Source organism: Salmo salar, chromosome 12 (assembly GCF_965601325.2).
Source record: "Salmo salar chromosome 12, fSalSal1, whole genome shotgun sequence".
Classification (NCBI taxonomy): domain Eukaryota; kingdom Metazoa; phylum Chordata; class Actinopteri; order Salmoniformes; family Salmonidae; genus Salmo; species Salmo salar.
This window is the reverse complement of record NC_138302.1, coordinates 105,209,670-105,233,032: the sequence shown is the minus strand read 5'-3', so window position 1 is coordinate 105,233,032 and position 23,363 is coordinate 105,209,670. Positions and strand designations below refer to the sequence as shown.

The following is a 23,363-nucleotide window of genomic DNA, read 5'->3' as shown; positions in this document are numbered from 1 at the left end:
AATGTTTGCGGCTTTAAAGGGAAGCTGAGGTTTTCATTTTAGAAGTAAAAATGGTTTTCTACTAAAGTCGGGTAAACAAACGTGAACTTAAGGTAGGCTTTCTAATGGTGTCAGTCCAGAAGATTAATATATATATAAAACAATCTGCTATGTGTTGTAAAATACATCTTAAATCTAAAAAAAGATGAATCTGGGGAAAATCTAATTTAAATGAAGAATGTGATTGTTGGGTGAAAGGGTGTTCATATGTATAAATGGTTATTGCTGTAGTAACAGAATTTATACCATCAAATAAAGACCAATAATCTATACAAGGGATGCATAGAAGGAATATTTTAATACAGTGTCATATAAACATGCCTGACATTTTGCATCAGTGTTGTTTCTGTGGAGGGTCGCGTCTTCAATCCAGTTCTGAACAGCCTAGTCCCTTAACATTTTGGAAGGTGAAAACAGACCTACCGCCGAGTTTAGGCCAGGATTAAATTCAAAGCATGTAATAGAGCAGCGCATAGGACAGCTGACAATGCGCGGGTTTGAACAAGTTTGACATTTTAAGGTAAATTCTAATAGTGTTTGCCAGTAATGCCATCTCCACTTTTTGAAAAGCACAGACAGCATTTTTTCGGATTGAATCCCAGCCATCTCCGCTTTTTAAAAAGCACAGATAGCATTTTACGTATTGAATCGCAGCCATTGTCTTTGGAAAATATAGACCTAGGTCATATTTTATTTACACATTCCCAGCATAGTTTGTTCAAATGCAGAAAGTCAATTCACTCCAACCCTTCCTTAGCGCCCACATAATGTTGTTATTGTTCTCATAAATCCAGTAGTTGAGGAACTTGTTCTGCTGGTTCTGCTGCTGCTGTTGTTTCAGCTTCTTCCTAGACAGGGAAAGAAAATATTAAACCATAAGATTAGATAATTACTCCTGAGGTTATTTCTGAACAGTATTTCTGTCCATTCAGGGGATCCCCTTTTGGCTCGAGAGCACCCCCGGAGGCAGAAGTTCAGTATGGATTTTAGAGTAAATCCAATGTGGTTCAAATAAAACGTGTTTTAAGCTTTAACAGTACTGAGATATAAAATTGACTTAGGTCAACATTCAATCTGATTTGTGGGTTGTTGACAAGGCAATGTTCCCTACATTCACAGACTGCATCCCACACTACATTTTCTACATTTTAGTCATTTAGCAGACGCTCTTATCCAGAGCGACTTACAGTAGTGAATGCATACATTTCATTTCATGCATTTTTTCTTTTTTGTACTGGCCCCCCCCGTGGGAATCGAACCCACAACCCTGGCGTTGCAAACACCATGCTGGCGTTGCAAATACCATGCTCTACCAACTGAGCCACGTACGTATGTCACCTCAATCAGTAATTACCTTTAAATATAAGGTTGTTGACAGGCGGGATCAGATTGAATCCTGGCCTTACATATTGATCAGTTGTGTTATTGAGATATAACATTGACACTTGTACATTGGATCAGTAACATTATTGAGATATAACAGATGATTATTGAGACTTACACATTGTTCATTGATACCAAAGGGTTGGTTGAAGGCCCTGTAACCGCTGTAGAGCGGGTTGGGAATAGACACCAGAGCAGGCTTATCCCCCTCCTCTTCATTCTGTCACCATGGGAGACGAGACATGTCAGTCAATCAAATCTGTTTTTTTAGAAAGACCCTTTATCTGGGCATACCAATGTGGAAATGTGGGTAACCTTGATTCACCCACTCAGAGAGGCAAATCCCCAATGCAGGTGCTTCTACACCTGCATTGCTTGCTGTTTGGGGTTTTAGGCTGGGTTTCTGTACAACACTTTGAGATATCAGCTGATGTAAGAAGAGCTTTATAAATACATTTGATTTGATTTATCACTGTGCTTTTATTTATTTTTTAATTATAACATTTTTTTACCCCCCTTTTCTCCCCCATTACAATCTTGCCTCATCGCTGCAACTCCCCAACTGGCTCGGGAGGCGAAGGTCGAATCACGTGACCTCCGGAACATGACTCGCCAAATCGTGCTTCTTAACACCCGCCCACATAACCCAGAAGCCAGCCGCACCAATGTGTCAGAGGAAACACTGTTCAACTGACGGCCGAGGTCAGCCTGCAGGCGCCCGGCCCGCCACAAGGAGTCGCTAGAGCACGATGAGCCAAATAAAGCCCCCCTGGCCAAACCCTCCCCTAACCCGGACGACCCTGGACCAATTGTGTGCCGCCCTATGGGACTCCCGATCTCGGCTGGTTGCGATGCAGTGCCTTAGACCGCTGTGCCTTCAACCATTTAAAAGCACAACAAAGTTCAAATGGGAATACAATGTCAGATATTTTGTATTTATACAACAACTAGATTCAATCAGATTGACATCCACTTAGCATCGTTGGAGGCGGAACTGCGTTAGCGCTGTCAGATCCACAGGCGGCTCGTTGCCTTACCACTGCCATTGGATGCAGCGGAACCACACCCCACTATAATCAAGCCGCGTTAGAAGTTCATGCAGCCAAGTTAAAAGTTCAAACACTCGAATTAGACTGATAGGCATAAATCTAAATGAACATGAAAACATGCATTAGCTTAACATCACTTGGTTTGGCATGAGTCTTTATTTGTAATGTGGTAACCTAGCCTTTATTTCTAATGTGGTAACCTAGACTTTATTTCTAACGTGCTAGCCTTTATTTCTAATGAGGTAGCCTTTATTTCAAATGTGCTAGCCTTTATTTCTAACGTGCTAGCCTTTATTTCAAATGTGCTAGCCTTTATTTCTAACGAGGTAGACTAGCCTTTATTTCAAATGTGCTAGCCTTTATTTCAAACGTGCTAGCCTTTATTTCAAATGTGCTAGCCTTTATTTCAAATGTGCTAGCCTTTATTTCAAACGTGCTAGCCTTTATTTCAAATGTGCTAGCCTTTATTTCAAATGTGCTAGCCTTTATTTCAAATGTGCTAGCCTTTATTTCAAATGTGCTAGCCTTTATTTCAAATGTGCTAGCCTTTATTTCAAATGTGCTAGCCTTTATTTCAAACGAGGTAACCTAGCCTTTATTTCAAACGTGGTAACCTAGCCTTTATTTCTAACGTGGTAACCTAGCCTTTATTTCAAACGTGCTAGCCTTTATTTCTAACGTGGTAACCTAGCCTTTATTTCAAACGTGCTAGCCTTTATTTCAAACGTGCTAGCCTTTATTTCAAACGTGCTAGCCTTTATTTCAAACGAGGTAGACTTTATTTCTAACGTGGTAGCCTAGTCTTTATTTCTAACGAGGCAGCCTAGCCTTTATTTGTAACGAGGTAGACTTTATTTGTAACGAGGTAGCCTAGCCTTTATTTCTAACGAGGTAGCCTTTATTTCTAACGAGGTAGACTTTCTAATGGAGCAGGGACAAAGAAAGGGAGTGGTTGGTGACGAGTAGCCGATATGTCGGCTCATATCGCAGTTAAACCTCCAACACCGCCAAAACATCTGCTATGCGAATGCTAGTTAACGCTGGATCTGATTGAATCCATGCCTTAATGTGTTAGCAGTGTGCTCCATCTAATAGCAAAACCAAAATGACCTGGATTGTAGATGAGATTCCATTAAAAGTACAAGTGATCAGCGCTGTTCCAGATTCTGCACAGATTTATTACAGCAATGGTGAAGATCTCCACAGACCTGCCATCTTGAACATGCACACTTTCTACTGACTTGCCTAGTTAAATAAAGGTTCAATTACATAAAAAAATTTTTTTTTTTAAATCTATAATTACATAAGACATTTATAGTTACAGTAACCACAATGTGGCCATGAATTTATTCATTTTAAGTTGGAATAAATAAATAGTGTTACATTAGTTTGTAAGAGAGCCTAATGTTAGAATATTTACTGTATTACAAAAACAATATTGATTTGTGTTTGGTTGTCAACAATTTAAAGGAGATGCATCTAATGCCTGGACAGTTTGTTCTGAGCCACTGGCTGAATCCTATTCTTATTGGACGTGAATCCAACATAATTTCTTAACTTCCACAAGTTAATAAGCTATTTACTGTATTTCAAAAGTGATATTGAATTGTGATTAGTTGTCAACACATCCAAATATCTTGATATTTGTATAATATCTAAAAAAAATAATAATAATATTGTCTGTATTGTTATTGGAATAGTTTTTAATAACCTGCCCAGGGACTGCGGTTGAAAATTAGCCAGCTGGCTAAAACCGGCACTATTACTGAAACGTTAATGTGCACTGTCCCTGTAAAAAAATAAACTCACGCAACCAAACACAATTCAATAATTTATATGTTTGATTCACGTCTCCATCTTAACCAAAAAAATGTATGTTGACGAATAGGACTAAATCAAATCAAACTTTAAATGCATTTTTTTAGGTTGAGATAGAGAAGTGTATCCAACATACCAATTTATTAACTTGAAGATTATATTTGGAAATCTACCAAAGCCTGAGATCCGAGGTCAATATTTTAGTTGAACCCTGGGTTGAATTGAAACAGTAGCAGTTGATGTCTTTTTGCGTAGATTCCACTTCATAATACATTGAGAAATTACGTTGAAAGAACATTGATTCAACCTGTTTGTGCCCAGTGGGTTTTTACACCAGCAGTGATCGACAGTAACCTGGCCTAGACCCCAAAGAGCACAGTGGCCAGGAAACAAATCTAGAGCCACCTGGCTCAGAGGGGTCCCCAGTCACACTTAAAGACACAGTACAGTCAAAAATGTGATTCCCTGTGTTTCATATACACACCCGACTGTTTATTAGGTACACCCATCTAGTACCAGATTGGACCCCCCCCCCCCCCCCCCCCCCCCCCTTTGCCTCCAGAACAGCCTGAATTATTTGGGGCATTCTACAAGTTGTCGGAAGCTTTCCAAAGGGATGCTGGTCCATTGCTTACGCAATGGCATTTCGCAGTTTCTGCAGATTGGACGGCGGTATATTCATGCTGTGAACAGCCCTTTCCATCTCATCCCAAAGATGCTCTATAAGGTTGAGGTTTGGGGACTGCGCAGACCGCTCAAGTAAACTGAACTCGCTGTCATGTTACAGGCAATGTTTTTTTCCCACTCCTCAGTTGTCCAGTGTTGGTGATCACCTGCCCATTGGAGCCGTTTCTTGTTTTTAGCTGATTGGAACCCGGTGTGGTCGTCTGCTGCAGTAGCACATCCGTGACGAGGACCGACGAGTTGTTTGTTCTGAGATGCTGTTCTGCACACCACTGTTGTACTGAACCGTTATTTGCCTGTTTGTAGCCCGTCTGTTAGCTTGCATGATTCTTGGCATTCTTCTTAGACCCCTTTCAACGAGCTGCTTTCGCCAACAGGACTGCCGCTGACTGGATGTTTTGGTTTGTCGCACCCTTCTCTGTAAACCTTAGACACTGTCGTACGTGAAAAACCCAGGAGGCTGGCTGTTCTGAGAGACTGGAAACCGGCGCGCCTGGCACCGACAATCATACCACTCTTAAATTCGCGTAGGTCACTCGTTTTGTCCATTCTAACATTCAACCGAACAGTAACTGAATGTCTCGATGCCTGTCTGCCTGCTTTATATAACAAGCCACAACCACGAGACTCACTGCCTGTAGGAGCAGTACACTTTCGTGAATGGGCTGGTGTACCTAATAAACAACGCTGAGCTTGGGAAAATACTGTGTAATTGTGAAAATTATGATGATTGCCTGTTTTAATGTAAGCTATTTGAAAAGGCTGACTGAAATGTCAGCCTGTTTTGGTGGGATGGAGTTTTGGCCTTCCATGGTGACATCATTTATATATGAGTTAATAGACAAATTAGAAAGAGTTCCAAACGTCTCTGCCAATAACAGCTAGTTTTCAGTTTTCCCCCCTCCTTACCTCCTTGCTACTCCTTGCCATGGCAAAAAAATTGTTTAGCTTGACAAGGAGTGGAATGTTGGCGAAGACAGACTGGATTTCTGGCTATTGTTATTCGGTGAATGTCAAATTTATAAAATGTGTTTGTTTAAAAACCCATGGGCTTTTTTACAGCAGCGGCTACACTTCCTGGGGTCCACAAAAAAAACACAAAACACACTGATAGACAAGTCACACAAATGTAAAATACAATACAACTAAAACACAATACGGAGAATGTCAAAGTCCTCTTGAGTTACTGGTCAAAAAGTAACCCAACTCCAGGTGGATTTGGGTCCCACATTATTGTACATTTATATTTTAGTCATTTAGCAGATGCTCTTATCCAGAGCGACTTACAGTAGTGAATTTCCCCCCAAAAAATTCTCCGTACTGGTCCGCTGTGGGAATTGAACCCACATCCCCTGGCGTTGCAAACACCTTGCTCTACCAACAACCACTGAAAACTGTTTTTTTTTTCAAATTGAAGAAAACTAAATAATAAAGTATTATGTGGGCTAGGGTAGACTGGAAAGCTGCGCTACTGAGTAACAGTAGTAGTACTGGTCTATAGTAGTGTTGATCAGAGCCCTGTGGGCCCAACGGGCCTGGTCTATAGTAGTGTTGATCAGAGCCCTGTGGGCCCAATGGGCCTGGTCTATAGTAGTGTTGATCAGAGTCCTGTGGGCCCTATGGGCCTGGTCTATAGTAGTGTTGATCAGAGCCCTGTGGGCCCAATGGGCCTGGTCTATAGTAGTGTTGATCAGAGCCCTGTGGGCCCTATGGGCCTGGTCTATAGTAGTGTTGATCAGAGCCCTGTGGGCCCAATGGGCCTGGTCTATAGTAGTGTTGATCAGAGCCCTGTGGGCCCAATGGGCCTGGTCTATAGTAGTGTTGATCAGAGCCCTGTGGGCCCAACGGGCCTGGTCTATAGTAGTGTTGATCAGAGTCCTGTGGGCCCTATGGGCCTGGTCTATAGTAGTGTTGATCAGAGCCCTGTGGGCCCAATGGGCCTGGTGTATAGTAGTTTTGATCAGAGCCCTGTGGGCCCAACGGCCTGGTCTATAGTAGTGTTGATCAGAGTCCTGTGGGCCCTATGGGCCTGGTCTATAGTAGTGTTGATCGGAGCCCTGTGGGCCCAATGGGCCTGGTCTATAGTAGTGTTGATCAGAGCCCTGTGGGCCCAACGGGCCTGGTCTATAGTGTTGATCAGAGCCCTGTGGGCCCAATGGGCCTGGTCTAAAGTACCGTTGGAAGGGCTTGTTACCTTAAAGTAATGGAAGCGGAAGGCGTCGTTCTTGTGTTTGAAGACGTAATAGGTGAGGCCAGCGATGACGCAGACTATCAGACAGGTGACCAGGATGGAGGTGGCCACAGTCCCGCCCCCGTGGGCGTGGCCTGATGACTGGGCATGGTGCACCTGGAATGATAGTCACAGAAATATAATTACTAGAAGGGACAAAGCCACTCTATTCTCCCATAATGCAGTGTGTGTTATTGTTGACCAGAGACCCTATTCTCCCATAATGCAGTGTGTTATTGTTGACCAGAGACCCTATTCTCCCATAATGCAGTGTGTTACTGTTGACCAGAGACCCTATTTTCCCATAATGCAGTGTGTTACTGTTGACCAGAGACCCTATTCTCCCATAATGCAGTGTGTTATTATTGACCAGAGACCCTATTCTCCCATAATGCAGTGTTTTACTGTTGACCAGAGACCCTATTCTCCCATAATGCAGTGTGTTACTGTTGACCAGAGACCCTATTCTCCCATAATGCAGTGTGTTATTGTTGACCAGAGACCCTATTCTCCCATAATGCAGTGTGTTACTGTTGACCAGAGACCCTATTCTCCCATAATGCAGTGTGTTACTGTTGACCAGAGACCCTATTCTCCCATAATGCAGTGTGTTATTGTTGACCAGAGACCCTATTCTCCCATAATGCAGTGTTTTACTGTTGACCAGAGACCCTATTCTCCCATAATGCAGTGTGTTATTGTTGACCAGAGACCCTATTCTCCCATAATGCAGTGTTTTACTGTTGACCAGAGACCCTATTCTCCCATAATGCAGTGTGTTACTGTTGACCAGAGACCCTATTCTCCCATAATGCAGTGTGTTACTGTTGACCAGAGACCCTATTCTCCCATAATGCAGTGTGTTATTGTTGACCAGAGACCCTATTCTCCCATAATGCAGTGTTTTACTGTTGACCAGAGACCCTATTCTCCCATAATGCAGTGTGTTATTGTTGACCAGAGACCCTATTCTCCCATAATGCAGTGTGTTACTGTTGACCAGAGACCCTATTCTCCCATAATGCAGTGTGTTACTGTTGACCAGAGACCCTATTCTCCCATAATGCAGTGTGTTACTGTTGACCAGAGACCCTATTCTCCCATAATGCAGTGTGTTACTGTTGACCAGAGACCCTATTCTCCCATAATGCAGTGTGTTACTGTTGACCAGAGACTCCTTGCGTGGCTCTGGAATAGGGTGGAATTTGCAATGAATGAGGATTGTTATAATGGTCTGATAAGGAGCAGATGAACCCTGTTCACTTTGAGTTTAAGTTTCCGCTAGTTACAGATCTAGGATCAGCCTCCCCCTAACCTTAACCATTAGTAGGGGGAAATGTAGAACTGATCCAAGATCAGCATCCTAGGCTACAACTTCACTCAACTGCTTAACTCACCGGTAGTGGCGGGGCTCTGAGTGGGCCCTCTATGACATGGATAATTCCATTGTATGCTGGGATGTCCCAGGTCAACACTAGCCTCTGGTTCACTAGCTTTAACGTCTGGGGCTCCTGTAGAAAAACAACCGTTACACACAAAATCAAGAATCACTTCATACAAATCAAAACATACATGAAATGAATTGTTGCTTTAAGAAATGTATGATATTATACACTTAATTTTTTTGTGTTTTTTTATTATTATTATTATTATTATTATTCTAAGTTATTAGTAACATGTTGATCTGAAGTAAAGACTGTTTGAATTGCGCAACCAGCTCGTGGATATTTGTACCAGACCGGTCCACTCACCTGGTTCTGCTGTGTGGTGTTGCTGGGAGAAATGGCCACTGAGAGGTTATATCCCAGTCTGGATGGGATTACTCCATCGTGTTTCAGGTCCTCGTAGAACGTGATGCTGTTGTTAGTGGAAATATGGTATTCCACATCTCGGTCTGATAACGTCTATATACAAATCAAGAAAATATTCAAATGACTAAAACTAAATTATACATCATTTATAGAAACTTTTTTTTTTTTAAAGGGATAGTGCACACAAATTCCAAAATGCCATTGGTTTCCTGACCCTGTAAGCATTCTATGAACATGATATGATAGTAATCCATGCTGTGGTTTAGTTTCTCTGGCATGGTTTTCAAATGCTAACGTTTTAGCATTTGTGGTACAAATCTCATTCAAGTCATGGGACCGATATAAGTAGTTTTTTTTCCCCGTGCATCATATCCAAATCATCAATATCTCATTGATTTTGAAGCTCACAAGTCACATAGATGATTTGGACATGATGTACAAAAAATGTATACCGATCCCATGACTTGAATGGCATTTGTGCCACAAATGCTAAAACGTTAGCATATGAAAACCGTGCCAGGGAAACTAAACCAAAGCATGGATTACTGTCATAGCTTGTACATAGACTTCTTACAGGGTAAGAAAACCAATATGTCATTTTGTAATTTAGGTGAACTATCCCTTTTTAAATTACAAAAAAAATACATTAATTTACAGGAAAAAAAGTAAGTAAAAATGTATTTTTCTCCATGATTTCAGACGTTAAAATCACCTCATTCTCAGAGAACCCAGCGTTGAGTGGCACAAACAGAGTGGCATAGGATGAACTGCTGGACAGAAAGTCCAACAGAACTTCTCCCTCTGTAGACGCGCTTGCATACTTCAGCAATATCTACAACCAGGAGAGAGAATTTCATGTTTGTCAATATTTGCACTCACAAAGTAGGGCCAAATTCTAACTTGAGATCCATATCATCAGTAAATGATTGCAAATGTCTCAAATGTCATTTGACATTTGCGCTAATTCGATTACTTTTAATTTGAATTAATACAATTAAGTCTGAGTTGCATGTGAGGAACTTAATTTAGGATTAGTCCTGAATGAAACAACAAACTTACATTGTAGAATACAGAGTAGTTTAAGTTGGTAGCCACAACACTGGCCAAGTCTCCGTTACAGAAGTCCCCGTTTCCTACGTACCCACTTCCACACACACAGGACACATCTACAGGGAGACAGACAGGTTGTAATACACATCCACAGGGAGACAGACAGGTTGTAATACACATCCACAGGGAGACAGACAGGTTGTAATACAAATCTACAGGGAGACAGACAGGTTGTAATACACATCTACAGGGAGACAGACAGGTTGTAATACACAGGACACATCTACAGGGAGACAGACAGGTTGTAATACACAGGACACATCTACAGGGAGACAGACGGGTTGTAATACACATCTACAGGGAGACAGACGGGTTGTAATACACATCTACAGGGAGACAGACAGGTTGTAATACACATCTACAGGGAGAGAGACAGGTTGTAATACACATCTACAGGGAGACAGACAGGTTGTAATACACAGGACACATCTACAGGGAGACAGACAGGTTGTAATACACATCTACAGAGAGAGAGACAGGTTGTAATACACAGGACACATCCACAGAGAGACAGACAGGTTGTAATACACAGGACACATCTACAGGGAGACAGACAGTTGTAATACACATCTACAGGGAGACAGACGGGTTGTAATACACATCTACAGGGAGAGAGACGGGTTGTAATACACAGGACACATCCACAGGGAGACAGACAGGTTGTAATACACATCTACAGGGAGACAGCAAGGTTGTAATACACATCTACAGGGAGAGAGACGGGTTGTAATACACATCTACAGGGAGACAGACAGGTTGTAATACACATCTACAGGGAGACAGACAGGTTGTAATACACATCTACAGGGAGACAGACAGGTTGTAATACACATCCACAGGGAGACAGACAGGTTGTAATACACATCTACAGGGAGACAGACGGGTTGTAATACACATCTACAGGGAGACAGACAGGTTGTAATACACATCTACAAGGAGACAGACAGGTTGTAATACACATCTACAGGGAGACAGACAGGTTGTAATACACATCTACAGGGAGACAGACAGGTTGTAATACACATCTACAGGGAGACAGACGGGTTGTAATACACATCTACAGGGAGACAGACAGGTTGAAATACAGGGAGACAGACAGGTTGTAATACACATCTACAGGGAGACAGACAGGTTGTAATACACATCCACAGGGAGACAGACGGGTTGTAATACACATCTACAGGGAGACAGACAGGTTGTAATACACATCTACAGGGAGACAGACGGGTTGAAATACACATCTACAGGGAGACAGACAGGTTGTAATACACATCTACAAGGAGACAGACAGGTTGAAATACAGGGAGACAGACAGGTTGTAATACACATCTACAGGGAGACAGACGGGTTGTAATACACATCTACAGGGAGACAGACGGGTTGTAATACACATCTACAGGGAGACAGACGGGTTGTAATACACATCTACAGGGAGACAGACAGGTTGTAATACACATCTACAAGGAGACAGACAGGTTGAAATACAGGGAGACAGACAGGTTGTAATACACATCTACAGGGAGACAGACAGGTTGTAATACACATCTACAGGGAGACAGACGGGTTGTAATACACATCTACAGGGAGACAGACGGGTTGTAATACACATCTACAGGGAGACAGACGGGTTGTAATACACATCTACAGGGAGACAGACGGGTTGTAATACACAGGACACATCCACAGGGAGACAGACAGGTTGTAATACACATCCACAGGGAGACAGACGGGTTGAAATACACATCTACAGGGAGACAGACGGGTTGTAATACACATCTACAGGGAGACAGACGGGTTGTAATACACATCTACAGGGAGACAGACGGGTTGTAATACACATCTACAGGGAGACAGACAGGTTGAAATACACATCTACAGAGAGACAGACGGGTTGTAATACACATCTACAGGGAGACAGACGGGTTGTAATACACAGGACACATCCACAGGGAGACAGACAGGTTGTAATACACATCCACAGGGAGACAGACAGGTTGAAATACACATCTACAGGGAGACAGACAGGTTGTAATACACATCTACAAGGAGACAGACAGGTTGAAATACAGGGAGACAGACAGGTTGTAATACACATCTACAGGGAGACAGACGGGTTGTAATACACATCTACAGGGAGACAGACGGGTTGTAATACACATCTACAGGGAGACAGACGGGTTGTAATACACATCTACAGGGAGACAGACAGGTTGTAATACACATCTACAAGGAGACAGACAGGTTGAAATACAGGGAGACAGACAGGTTGTAATACACATCTACAGGGAGACAGACAGGTTGTAATACACATCTACAGGGAGACAGACGGGTTGTAATACACATCTACAGGGAGACAGACGGGTTGTAATACACATCTACAGGGAGACAGACGGGTTGTAATACACATCTACAGGGAGACAGACAGGTTGAAATACACATCTACAGGGAGACAGACGGGTTGTAGTACACATCTACAGGGAGACAGACGGGTTGTAATACACATCTACAGGGAGACAGACGGGTTGTAATACACATCTACAGGGAGACAGACGGGTTGTAATACACATCTACAGGGAGACAGACAGGTTGAAATACACATCTACAGAGAGACAGACAGGTTGTAATACACATCTACAGGGAGACAGACGGGTTGTAATACACAGGACACATCCACAGGGAGACAGACAGGTTGTAATACACATCCACAGGGAGACAGACAGGTTGTAATACACATCTACAGGGAGACAGACGGGTTGTAATACACATCTACAGGGAGACAGACGGGTTGTAATACACAGAAAGTAAACAATTCCACATTTTCCTTATTGATTGGCATTGAGGAGAAGTGGAATTTCAGTGTACAGTACTTCAACAATTTCCTGGAATTTAAATGAAGTCTGTAACAGTAAGTGGAGTCCAACCCTGGGTGATGGTGTTACCTGACAGTCTGTATGTGGAGTCCAACCCTGGGTGATGGTGTTACCTGACAGTCTGTATGTGGAGTCCAACCCTGGGTGATGGTGTTACCTGACAGTCTGTATGTGGAGTCCAACCCTGGCTGATGGTGTTACCTGACAGTCTGTAACAGTATGTGGAGTCCAACCCTGGGTGATGGTGTTACCTGACAGTCTGTATGTGGAGTCCAACCCTGGGTGATGGTCTTACCTGACAGTCTGTATGTGGAGTCCAACCCTGGGTGATGGTGTTACCTGACAGTCTGTAACAGTAAGTGGAGTCCAACCCTGGGTGATGGTGTTACCTGACAGTCTGTAACAGTAAGTGGAGTCCAACCCTGGGTGATGGTGTTACCTGACAGTCTGTAACAGTAAGTGGAGTCCAACCCTGGGTGATGGTGTTACCTGACAGTCTGTAACAGTAAGTGGAGTCCAACCCTGGGTGATGGTGTTACCTGACTGTCTGTAACAGAAGGCGTCGTATTTGCTGCTGGGGTCCACAGGGTCTTTGTATAGCACTATACCAACATGGTTGTCACCACACTTGACCGATGGAAACCTGGTTGGATAGCCCACTTTCTTCCCTTGTATCCATCCAGCAACACATAGGTGCATTCCCAGCTTAGAGAACGACACAAACACAAACACATGAACTGCAACATCAGCGATGGGGTGTCAATCAAGACATTTACTGGTTGCATCCCGATTCTCTGCCCTTCTCCTAAAGTCTGCACTTGTACACTTCCCGGTCGTCATGGATTTAAAAGCATTGGCTGGAGCCTCGGAGTTTCCACTGACCAGGAGTGTGCAAGTGCACACGGGGAGAATTGGGACACTGCCACTGTCTGGATGAATCCTCACCAAATGAAGTAATACTTCTAAATGGTGAACTATCACTTTAAATCACCAGTATCATGTAGCTGAGGGTTAATGATGTCCTGGTTCAACTTCAAACTACTGCCACCGCCCAAGAAGTTGAGTTAAATGGGCAGTCTGGGATTGACACATCAACATTTGGACTTTTTTTTTTTAAAGTAATGATATATAGCATCAGGGTGACTGCTTTGTTGCTTTGAATCCCAAATTTTCCTTATTTTACCTTTATTTAACTAGGCAAGTCAGTTAAGAACAAATTCTTATTTTCAATAACGGCCTAGGAACAGTGGGTTAACTGCCTTGTTCAGGGGCAGAACGACATATTTTGTACCTTGTCAGCTCGGGGATTTCATCTTGCAACCTTTCGGTTACTAGTCCAACGCTTTAACCGCTAGGCTACGCTGCCTCTAGCCGCTAGGCTACCTGCCTCTAACCGCTAGGCTACCTGCCTCTAACCGCTAGGCTACCTGCCTCTAACCGCCAGGCTACCTGCCTCTAACCACTAGGCTACGCTGCCTCTAACCACCAGGCTACCTGCCTCTAACCGCTAGGCTACCTGCCTCTAACCGCTAGGCTACCTGCCTCTAACCGCTAGGCTACCTGCCTCTAACCGCTAGGCTACCTGCCTCTAACCGCTAGGCTACGCTGCCTCTAACCCTAGGCTACCTGCCTCTAACCCTAGGCTACGCTGCCTCTAACCACTAGGCTACGCTGCCTCTAACCACCAGGCTACCTGCCTCTAACCACCAGGCTACCTGCCTCTAACCGCCAGGCTACCTGCCTCTAACCGCTAGGCTACCTGCCTCTAACCGCTAGGCTACCTGCCTCTAACCGCTAGGCTACCTGCCTCTCTAACCGCTAGGCTACCTGCCTCTCTAACCGCCAGGCTAGCTGCCTCTCTAACCGCCAGGCTACCTGCCTCTCTAACCGCCAGGCTACCTGCCTCTCTAACCGCCAGGCTACCTGCCTCTCTAACCGCTAGGCTACCTGCCTCTCTAACCGCCAGGCTACCTGCCTCTCTAACCACCAGGCTACCTGGCTCTAACCACCAGGCTACCTGCCGCCCCGAGGAGGATGACCTCTGACCTGTTGTGCATCAGCCATCTGAGAGAAGGTGGCGAGCGAAGCCCCCTCGGCTTGACAGGCTAGCTCAGCATCTGTGTAGTTCAGCTGGTACTTCCCTCCACTGGAACGCATGGGGAACACTCCAGCAGTGTTACCTGACGACACAAAGGAATAAACGGTCTCTTAATAAAGATGGAAATAACTATCACTTTAAAAAGTAGAATCTGCAAAATGATGTTTTCATGAGCAGCACCGCAGAGCAAATCAAAGTTTATTTGTCACGTGCGCCGAATACAACAGGTGTAGTAGACCTCACAGTGAAATGCTGAATACAACAGGTGTAGTAGACCTCACAGTGAAATGCTGAATACAACAGGTGCAGTAGACCTCACAGTGAAATGCTGAATACAACAGGTGTAGTAGACCTCACAGTGAAATGCTGAATACAACAGGTGTAGTAGACCTCACAGTGAAATGCTGAATACAACAGGTGTAGTAGACCTCACAGTGAAATGCTGAATACAACAGGTGTAGTAGACCTCACAGTGAAATGCTGAATACAACAGGTGTAGTAGACCTTACAGTGAAATGCTGAATACAACAGGTGTAGTAGACCTTACAGTGAAATGCTGAATACAACAGGTGTAGTAGACCTCACAGTGAAATGCTGAATACAACAGGTGTAGTAGACCTCACAGTGAAATGCTGAATACAACAGGTGTAGTAGACCTTACAGTGAAATGCTGAATACAACAGGTGTAGTAGACCTTACAGTGAAATGCTGAATACAACAGGTGTAGTAGACCTCACAGTGAAATGCTGAATACAACAGGTGTAGTAGACCTTACAGTGAAATGCTGAATACAACAGGTGTAGTAGACCTCACAGTGAAATGCTGAATACAACAGGTGTAGTAGACCTTACAGTGAAATGCTGAATACAACAGGTGTAGTAGACCTCACAGTGAAATGCTGAATACAACAGGTGTAGTAGACCTCACAGTGAAATGCTGAATACAACAGGTGTAGTAGACCTCACAGTGAAATGCTGTATACAGTAGAGAGGCTATATACAGTAGAGAGGCTATATACAGTAGAGAGGCTATATACAGTAGAGAGGCTATATACAGTAGCAGAGGCTATATACAGTAGAGAGGCTACATACAGTAGAGAGGCTATATACAGTAGAGAGGCTATATACAGTAGAGAGGCTATATACAGTAGAGAGGCTATATACAGTAGAGAACCTATAACCGTAGCGAGGCTATATACAGTAGAGAGGATATATACAGTAGAGAGGCTATATACAGTAGAGAGGATATATACAGTAGAGAGGCTATATACAGTAGAGGCTATATACAGTAGAGAGGCTATATACAGTAGAGAGGCTATATACAGTAGAGAGGCTATATACAGTAGAGAGGCTACATACAGTAGAGAGGTTATATACAGTAGAGAGGTTATATACAGTAGAGAGGCTATATACAGTAGAGAGGCTATATACAGTAGCGAGGCTACATACAGTAGAGAGGCTATATACAGTAGAGAGGCTACATACAGTAGCGAGGCTACATACAGTAGAGAGGCTATATACAGTAGAGAGGCTACATACAGTAGAGAGGATATATACAGTAGAGAGGATATATATACAGTAGAGAGGCTATATACAGTAGAGAGGCTATATACAGTAGAGGCTATATACAGTAGAGAGGCTATATACAGTAGAGAGGCTATATACAGTAGAGAGGCTATATACAGTAGAGAGGCTATATACAGTAGAGAGGCTACATACAGTAGAGAACCTATATACAGTAGAGAGGATATATACAGTAGAGAGGCTATATACAGTAGAGAGGCTATATACAGTAGAGAGGCTACATACAGTAGAGGCTACATACAGTAGAGAGGCTACATACAGTAGAGAGGCTATATACAGTAGAGAGGCTATATACAGTAGAGAGGATATATACAGTAGAGAGGCTATATACAGTAGAGAGGCTATATACAGTAGAGGCTATATACAGTAGAGGCTACATACAGTAGAGAGGCTATATACAGTAGCAAGGCTATATACAGTAGAGAGGCTATATACAGTAGCAAGGCTATAAAAGTAGCGAGGCTACATACAGTAGCGAGGCTACATACAGTAGAGAGGCTATATACATTAGCGAGGCTACATACAGACACCGGTTAGTCAGGCTGATTGAGGTAGATTGTACATGTAGATATGGTTAAAGTGACTAAGCATATATGATGAACAGAGAGTAGCAGCAGCGTGGGGTTGGTATTACGATGAGCGTGATTAAAGACTATTTATACACGCAGTCACACAGAGTATCTGCGCAGGTGTTCACGTCACGTTGATACAATGTAGTAGCTACAGGACCAAAACTTCAGAGAAGAAATACGTCCACAGGTACACCTCCAATTGACTCTAATGATGTCAATTAGCCAATCAGAAGCTTCTAAAGCCATGACATTTTCAGGAATTTTCCAAGGTGTTTAAAGGCACAGTCAACTTAGTGTATGTAAACTTCTGGCCCACTGGAATTGTGATATAGTGAATTATAAGTGAAATAATCTGTCTGTGAACAATTGTTGGAAAAATTACTTGTGTCATGCACAAAGTAGATGTCCTAACCGACTTGCCAAAATTATAGTTTGTTAACAAGAAATTTGTGGAGTGGTTGAAAAAACGAGTTTTAATGACTCCAACCTAAGTGTATGTAAACTTTTGACTTCGACTGTATCTACACTACATGGCCAAAAGTATGTGGACATCTGCTTGTCCAACATCTCATTCCAAAATCATGGAGATGGTTCTCCCCTTTCCTCCTATAACAGCCTCCACTCTTCTGGGAAGACTTTACACTAGATGTTGGAACATTGCTGCAGGGACTTGCTTCCATTCAGCCATGAGCATTAGTGAGGTCGGGCACTGATGTTGGGCGATTAGGCCTGGCTCGCATTCGACGTTCCAATTCATCCCAAAGGTGTTCGATTGAGTTTCTGTGCAGGCCAGTCAAGTTTTTCCACTCGGATCTCAATAAACCTTTTCTGTATGGACCTTGCTTTGCGCACAATGGCATTTTGCTGCTGAAACAGGAAGGGTCTTCCCTAAACTGTTGCCACAAAGTTGGAAGCACAGAATCATCTAGAATGTCATTGTATGCTGTAGCGTTCAGATTTCCCTTCACTGGAACTAAGGGGCCTGAACCATGAAAAACAGCCCCAGACAATTATTCCTCCTCCACCAAAACTTTACAGTTGGCACTATGCATTGTGGCAGGATTTGTCCTCCTAGCATCCACCAAATCCAGATTCGTCCGTCGGATCGCCAGATGGTGAAGCGTGATTCATCACTCCAGAGAACGCGGTTCAACGGTGGCGAGGGGAGAAATGTGACGAACTGACTTGTTGGAAAGGTGGCATCCTATGACGGTGCCACGTTTAAAAGTCACTGATCTCTTCAGTAAGGGCCATTCTACTTCCAATGTTTGTCTATGGAGATTGCATGGCTCTGTGCTCGATTTTATACACCTGTCAGCAACCGGTGTGGCTGAAATAGCCGAATCCACTAATTTGAAGGGGCTTCCACATAATTTTGAATAGCGTATGTCTGTATTTCATTTTCAATAAATGTGCAAACATTTATAAAAACATGTTTTCACTTTGTCATTATAGGGTATTGTGTGTTGATGGGTGAGGGGGGAAAATATATATATATATTTAGCTAGTATAGTTCCTTCACGCGTATTCTCTTGAAATTTGAGTTCTTGAGTTTCCCAGCCATACAGTGGATATAAAAAGTCTACACACCCCTGTTAAAATGCCAGGTTTTTGTGATTGTAAAAAAACGAGACAAAGATAAATCATGTCAGAACTGTTTATACTGTTTAATTATTATATCCACTGTACCTGTGATTGAAATCAACACAGGTAGGCATAACGTTATTGTTTTCATATATATATGATTGTCACTGGCAGTATTACTATCAACACTAGACACTTAGCTATGTCATGTCACAATTCCAGACTTAACAATGCACAAACAGTCTGTTCTAGGCATGCTATTTCTATGCTCCCAGTTCTTTCAATTTTGTATTTGCTTATTTTACTTTCGGTTTTGTACACCGACTTCAAACAGCTGAGAAATACAATATTTTTTGGTTATGGAGATATTTCACAGCGGTTTACATTGGTAATTGATTCTCTACACTATTACTTGCTTATTTTGTCACAAACTGAAATTAGGCGAACTATTCAGATTTTATCCAACCAGGAAATGGCGGAGCGAACTGTGGTAGTGCAGGTCTTAGTTCAGTTCTGTGGTAGTGCAGGTCTTAGTTCAGTTCTGTGGTAATGCAGGTCTTAGTTCAGTTCTGTGGTAATGCAGGTCTTAGTTCAGTTCTGTGGTAATGCAGGTCTTAGTTCAGTTCTGTGGTAATGCAGGTCTTAGTTCAGTTCTGTGGTAATGCAGGTCTTAGTTCAGTTCTGTGGTAGTGCAGGTCTTAGTTCAGTTCTGTGGTAATGCAGGTCTTAGTTCAGTTCTGTGGTAATGCAGGTCTTAGTTCAGTTCTGTGGTAATGCAGGTCTTAGTTCAGTTCTGTGGTAATGCAGGTCTTAGTTCAGTTCTGTGGTAATGCAGGTCTTAGTTCAGTTCTGTGGTAGTGCAGGTCTTAGTTCAGTTCTGTGGTAATGCAGGTCTTAGTTCAGTTCTGTGGTAATGCAGGTCTTAGTTCAGTTCTGTGGTAATGCAGGTCTTAGTTCAGTTCTGTGGTAATGCAGGTCTTAGTTCAGTTCTGTGGTAATGCAGGTCTTAGTTCAGTTCTGTGGTAATGCAGGTCTTAGTTCAGTTCTGTGGTAATGCAGGTCTTAGTTCAGTTCTGTGGTAATGCAGGTCTTAGTTCAGTTCTGTGGTAATGCAGGTCTTAGTTCAGTTCTGTGGTAATGCAGGTCTTAGTTCAGTTCTTACTGTGGTAATGCAGGTCTTAGTTCAGTTCTGTGGTAATGCAGGTCTTAGTTCAGTTCTGTGGTAATGCAGGTCTTAGTTCAGTTCTGTGGTAATGCAGGTCTTAGTTCAGTTCTGTGGTAGTGCAGGTCTTAGTTCAGTTCTGTGGTAATGCAGGTCTTAGTTAAGTTCTGTGGTAATGCAGGTCTTAGTTCAGTTCTGTGGTAATGCAGGTCTTAGTTCAGTTCTGTGGTAGTGCAGGTTTTAGTTCAGTTCTGTGGTAGTGCAGGTCCTAGTTCAGTTCTTACTGTGGTAGTGCAGGTCCTAGTTCAGTTCTTACTGTGGTAGTGCAGGTCCTAGTTCAGTTCTTACTGTGGTAGTGCAGGTCCTAGTTCAGTTCTTACTGTGGTCGTGCAGGTCCTAGTTCAGTTCTTACTGTGGTAGTGCAGGTCCTAGTTCAGTTCTTACTGTGGTAGTGCAGGTCCTAGTTCAGTTCTTACTGTGGTAGTGCAGGTCCTAGTTCAGTTCTTACTGTGGTAGTGCCGGTCCTAGTTCAGTTCTTACTGTGGTCGTGCAGGTCCTAGTTCAGTTCTTACTGTGGTAGTGCAGGTCCTAGTTCAGTTCTTACTGTGGTCGTGCAGGTCCTAGTTCAGTTCTTACTGTGGTAGTGCAGGTCCTTGCACGTGGCCTGGGGGTCACATCCTCCGTTCTCCTCTAGACAGCGATCGACGGGTGGGACCAACTTCTCCAGACACTGTAGCCCGTTCCCCACGTACCCATCAAGACACTCGCACTGACGCTCATTCTGATAGGATAAAACACATCAGGACATTACTAAAACCAAGGATAACTAGGTCTCAAAATGTACCGGAGGAGACGAACCTTGGACTTTCTCCTCCAATTGCATTTTGAGAAAGAAATGAGGGGATAGGTTGCAAGGAATCTGGTATTTGGTATTTTATTATGGATCCCCACTAAAGCAGCAGCTACTCTTCCTGGGGTCCACACACAAAACATGAAACATGACATAATAGAGAACATTAATAGACAAGAACAGCTCAAGGACAGAACTACATTTCCATTTAAAAGCGTCTCACATAGCATTACAGTATCAATACATACACAATATCTAGGTCCAATAGGGGAGCGGCGTTGTAGGTGTTGCTTTATCTGTTCGTTTAAACCAGGTTTGCTGTTTATTTTAACAATATGAGATGGAAGGAAGTTCCATGCAATAATGGCTAAACATAACACCATACGCTTTCTTGAATTTATTCTGGATTTGGGGACTGTGAAAAGACCCCTGGTGGCATGTCTGGTGGGATAAGTGTGTGTGTCAGAGCGGTGGGTAAGTTGACTATGCAAACCATTTAGAATTTTCAACACATTAATGTTTCTTGCAAAAACAAGAAGTGATGCAGTCAGTCTCTCCTCAACTCTTAGCCAAGAGAGACTGGCGTCCATAGTATTTATATCAGCCCTCTGATTCCAATGAAGAGCAAGACGTGGCGCTCTGTTCTGGGCCAGCTGCAGCTTAACTAGGTGTTTTTTTTTTTAGCAGAACTTGACCATATGACTGGACAATAATCAAGATTAGACAAAACTAGAGCCTACAGGATTTGTTTTTTTTTTAAGTGTGGAGTCAAAAAAAGCAGAGTATCTCTTTTTATTACAGAACTCTCCCCATCTTTACAACCATTGAAGCTATGACTTTATCCTGCTAACTGTTCCAAATATCCGAACTGAATTTGGTAAAAGGGCTTTTATGTACTCTGCGCCATCGTCTGGGAAACGCCTTACAAAATACTGTTAAACTGGAAGAACTTGGTCCCGATTGGTGTTTTTAAATCATTGATGAAGGATTTTGAGGCTGATTCCCTGACCTGTCAATGTTTTTAATTTGCTGTTTTATGATTTTGTTACACTCTTGTGAATTCTATGGTTTTTACTAGATTACTTCTGGTTTTTCACGTTGTCTGTCTGTAATTGTGTAATGACTTGGTGCTGCCTATCTTGGCCAGGACGCTCTTGAAAAATACATTTCAAATCTCAGTGAGCCCTTCCTGGTTAAATAAAGGTTAAATAAATACAAAAATAAAAATGTTTTGACCATGACAGTTTACAATCTAAGATATCACCAAGTAATTTAGTCTTCCCAACTTGTTCAACAGCCACACCATTCATCACCAGATTCAGCTGAGGGCTAGAGCTTAGGGAATTATTTGTACCACATACAATGCTCTTAGTGTTTTCTCAACAACAGGTTATAGTCAATTGTTACGGATACAGGTAGTGTGTATCCTGTATGTGTATTTCTTTTCTCTCCTTCTCCTCCTGACAGGTGGCAATCATCATTCCCCAATCAGAAGACACCTGCTCCTTTTCTATTACCCTATCACATCCCCTTTCCCTTGGTTTAAAACCCCAGTCAATCTCTCTCTCTGGAGTTCAATCTCACACTCTGTGTTCAATCTCTCTGTGTCCATTTCTCTCTCTCTCTCTGTATTGATCTCCCTTTTGTTTTGCTCCTACATGTCCCATTTGTCCGGTTATCCTGTGAGTATTGTTTTGTTGTTTGACTGTTTGTTTGTTCGGTGGGAAAAGGGGGTACCAAGACAAGTCGCCCATGGGCATACATTACCCGTAGGAAAACAGTGTCTAAATACACTAGTTCGAACTGAGTGGACCACCCACTGTATTTTTGGTTAGTTAGCTAGCTGTTATTGAAATAGGCTAGTCTAGCTTAGGGGTGTTTTTGGATTATTGTTTCTTTGCTTGGGTCCAGCTCAGCCCCTTTTCTCACACCCCATTACTGTGTGTTTAAAGAAATAAACCATTAGTGTTTGACGGTAGATTGTAGTTGTCTGTGGTTTTTGTTCTCACTGTTCCTTTATCACTATTATAATTTGCATTAGTTATGTTACGGGTTTTGTTTCCATCCCCCCTCCTAGACTGCAGGGCCAAAGGGATTCGTAACATCAATAATAACAAAGGGTGCACTGAAGTCTAACAGTACAGCTCCCACAATCTTCTTTTTATCAATTTATTTTAACCGATCATCAGTCATTTGTGTCAGTGCAGTACAAGTTGAGTGCCCTTCTCTATAAGAATGTTGAAAGTCTGTCAATTTGTTTACAGAGAAATAGTATTGTATTTGGTCAAACACCATTTTTTGCCCAACAGTTTGCTAAGAGCTGGAAGCAAGCTGATAGGTCTGCTGTTAGAACAAGTAAAGGCCACTTTATCACTTTTGGGTAACGGAATGACTCTGGCTTCCCTCCAGGTCTGAGGACAAAGACTTTCCTCTAGGCTCAGAGTAAAGATATGACAGATAGGAGTGGCTATAGAGTCAGCTATCATCCTCAGTAGCTTTCCATCTAAGTTGTCATTATTG

General features: G+C 42.8%; 1 protein-coding gene across 1 annotated transcript in view; it reads right to left on the bottom strand.

The window, feature by feature from the left end:
* Positions 1-318: 318 nt before the first annotated feature.
* The window catches only part of stab1 (stabilin 1), a 187,331-nt gene continuing 164,286 nt past the window's right edge, over positions 319-23,363 (bottom strand). Inside the window, exons 60-69 of the mRNA XM_045691993.2 lie at positions 20,630-20,774; positions 15,041-15,174; positions 13,534-13,699; positions 10,074-10,180; positions 9,727-9,846; positions 8,955-9,107; positions 8,601-8,714; positions 7,168-7,320; positions 1,541-1,642; positions 319-887 (exon numbers count right to left, since the gene is read on the bottom strand). Coding sequence (XP_045547949.2) covers positions 822-887; positions 1,541-1,642; positions 7,168-7,320; positions 8,601-8,714; positions 8,955-9,107; positions 9,727-9,846; positions 10,074-10,180; positions 13,534-13,699; positions 15,041-15,174; positions 20,630-20,774 — 1,260 coding nt within the window. The 3' untranslated portion in view covers positions 319-821. The remainder of the gene's footprint in view (positions 888-1,540; positions 1,643-7,167; positions 7,321-8,600; positions 8,715-8,954; positions 9,108-9,726; positions 9,847-10,073; positions 10,181-13,533; positions 13,700-15,040; positions 15,175-20,629; positions 20,775-23,363) is intronic.